Source organism: Hyposmocoma kahamanoa, unplaced genomic scaffold (genome assembly GCF_003589595.1).
Source record: "Hyposmocoma kahamanoa isolate Upper Pololo Valley unplaced genomic scaffold, ASM358959v1 226, whole genome shotgun sequence".
Classification (NCBI taxonomy): Eukaryota; Metazoa; Arthropoda; class Insecta; order Lepidoptera; family Cosmopterigidae; genus Hyposmocoma; species Hyposmocoma kahamanoa.
In genome coordinates this window covers 943,158-946,085 of record NW_020653745.1, presented here as the reverse complement: position 1 = coordinate 946,085, position 2,928 = coordinate 943,158, and the positions used below count along the sequence as shown (strand labels likewise).

The 2,928-nt window shown below is 35.7% G+C and overlaps 1 protein-coding gene across 1 annotated transcript; it reads right to left on the bottom strand.

Annotated features, from left to right (window-relative positions):
* Nucleotides 1-253: 253 nt before the first annotated feature.
* Nucleotides 254-1,816, bottom strand: LOC113228328 (kynureninase-like). Its single transcript, XM_026461593.1, has one exon. The coding sequence runs from the start codon at nt 1,634-1,636 to the stop codon at nt 350-352; it is 1,287 nt and encodes a 428-aa protein (XP_026317378.1). The 5' UTR covers nt 1,637-1,816; the 3' UTR covers nt 254-349.
* Nucleotides 1,817-2,928: the final 1,112 nt, after the last annotated feature.

Here is a 2,928-nt window from a genome sequence, read left to right as displayed (position 1 = left end):
TGTCAATACACTACAGTCATAACCTATAAATTGAATCAATGTGATCATTGTGAAAAATATGTGTTAAAATAGAAAACTAGCAATTAATGTAAAAAATAGGCTTATGTATGAAAATAGACTGTATGCAGCAGATATTTTTTTGCATGTTTGTATGGTGCAAGACTAAATAATATTTTGTAGAGTACTTGACGCGGTGAATTCGATAATAGAAATGAAAAAACGTCGATTCAAAAGTAGTGTTTATTGTGCGATTAATTTTCTTTACTTGTGCCTTGACAAAGGGGACTGCCTATCGATGATACCTTTATGGTAAAGAGTACAACAAACAAAAATCCTTCAGCAGTATCGTCTAAACAACGATTGTTTTCTTTGTGCTGATTTCCTTGTAAGCTGCACCCTTCATTATATCTTCCAAAATTTCTACTATTCGGTAAACTTCAAAATAACTTGTGTAAAGAGCCGTGGGTGTTAGACGAATTACATTTGGGTCCCTGAAATCTTGTATAACTCCACGATCCAGTAATACCTTGCTAATTCTGTAACCTTCATTATGTTCCAAACACACGTGACCGCCTCTTTTTGTGTCATTTCTAGAGTTCCCAATGGTAAAACCATAATGTGTCAATTTTTCGTCTACAAGGTACATCAAATATGCCGTTAAGTGTAAAGACTTTTTTCTAATATTCTGTATTCCAGCCTCTTGAAATAGCCTAAGACTGCCTTCCAAAGGCGCGCTTGAGAAAATCGTTGGAGTACCAATTTGCCATCCATTTGCATCTTCTTGATGTTCGAATGTTTGCCGAAGCAAGAATTGTGTTTCAAACTTGTTCCCAAACCATCCCGGTAGTCCTGGAAGCATTTTGAAATGTCTCTTGTTAATATAAAGCGCAGCTGTCGATCCTGGCCCTCCGTTCAGATATTTGTATGTACACCAAACAGCGAAATCAGCGTCTAGTAACTTTAAGTCTATTTCTATAGCTCCAATTGCATGGCAAAAGTCCCAACCCACAACGATGCCCCTTTTTTTGGCAGCTTCAGTAACTTTTTTCATATTAACTATTTGGGCTGTTCTGTAATAAACTGTTGGTAGAAACACCATTTGGACGTCTTCAGTCATCGCATTGATGACATCATCTTCGTCTAAGTAATTACTTTTCGCTTTAACGACTTTGACGACCTCCACTGGATCTAATCCCTTCAACCGGACTTGTCCATCGATAGCGTAACGATCTGTCGGAAAGTTGATATCATCCACGATGATTTTGTATCGAATTTTAGTAGGTTTAAAGAAGGTGCCAATGACTTGATGAATATTTGTAGTCACACATTCTGTCACAGCAATTTCTTCAGGATCGCAATTAATTAAAGGCGCCATTAATTGTGCCAATTCTCTGGAGTAAAAGAAATATTTGTTGTTATCTGTGGACCAGATTTTAACGCCTTCTTCTTTCCATTTTTCTATTGCTCGATACAGGGTTTCTTCTGCGTCCTTTGAAGCTGGTCCCAGAGAGTTACCGCACATGTAAATGACGCTTTTCTGGATACAAAACCTTTGCCGAAAATGGCCTAAGGGATCATTACTGTCGAGGAATTTTGGAAATTCTGAGTTTGATTGAAATTCCCTGACTTCCATCATATTTTTCACTACGTCGTTGTCGTTTTCTTATAAGACAATGAATCAACCGCCCTGGCGTGTATTTTATATACCCACCTCCATCTACTTAACGTTTACTGAGATAATTATGGACTTAAAATTGTAGTCTATCTTGCTAATCACACCATAATGTCTTTACAGAATGTGTATGAAACTCTTATTCCACCATTGATTTCAATTATTTCACGTAATCGAATATTTAATTAATGTAATTTTTTATGGAATGTTAAAGAATTACAGACAAGTTTTACCAAAAAAATTTTATTTGTTTTTAATTTACAACCTTAGTATTTGCGCAATATTTCCTTAAAAAACTTTACAAGTACACGAAAGTAATTTAAAGAAACAATTACTGTAATAGGAAATAATCTCAGTACAGAGTACTAATAAACCGACCTCAAAAGTACGTGGAATTACGTCTATTTGCAAAGTTTTATTGAAATATCCCCTAGTTCGCCGCTATATACAGGACTTGACACAGGAGATAATAAAAATCGGTTCTCACTATTCAAAGTATATTGAGAGAAAAACGCCTTGAATTGGAGAAATAGCAAAATCAACCATTAAAGTAATTGCTCCTAAATTAAAGTTAGGCGCTCTTTATAAAAATGAATCTTCATGCGTGAGCAGCCACCCTTCGAGGTGGATGATTTTCTTCAAAATGAAATGGGACCACTATGGAAGTACCCCCTTTCCAACAAAAAAAGAATCATGAAAATCGGTTCACAAATACCGGAGTTATCGCGTAACATACATACACAAAAAAGAAAAAAAAAAGAACATACAGTCGAATTGAGAACCTCCTCCTTTTTTGAAGTCGGTTAAAAAGTAAGACAATATTTAATATTGTTGTTATCAGTAAACAATATTTTGTACTTAAATATACAGGAAAAATAATTCCAGTGGTGCCACTTCAAAGGGTTATTTGTATTCGCTATTGAGGATTTGTTGTGCAGTCAACAGTATTTCATGTTATACACTTTTCTTCGAAAATCACGTCCAGTGCAACCGAACAAGATCCGCCGTGATGATGATGATATGCTGCCGTCTGTACTTGGAAAAATATTTGACGTTCAAACAAACATGCAAACACTGACAAATATGACCGTCTACATATGGAGCTAATTAAGGAGTTAATATAATTAATATTACCATAATAGTGTGGATGCTTTACTTGCGCATTTGCCTATTAGGCTCCTTTTAAATGCGTCGAGAAACCAACCAGCGCATTGGTGTTTCCTGTATTTGTCGAATAGGCAAACAAGGCAAATACT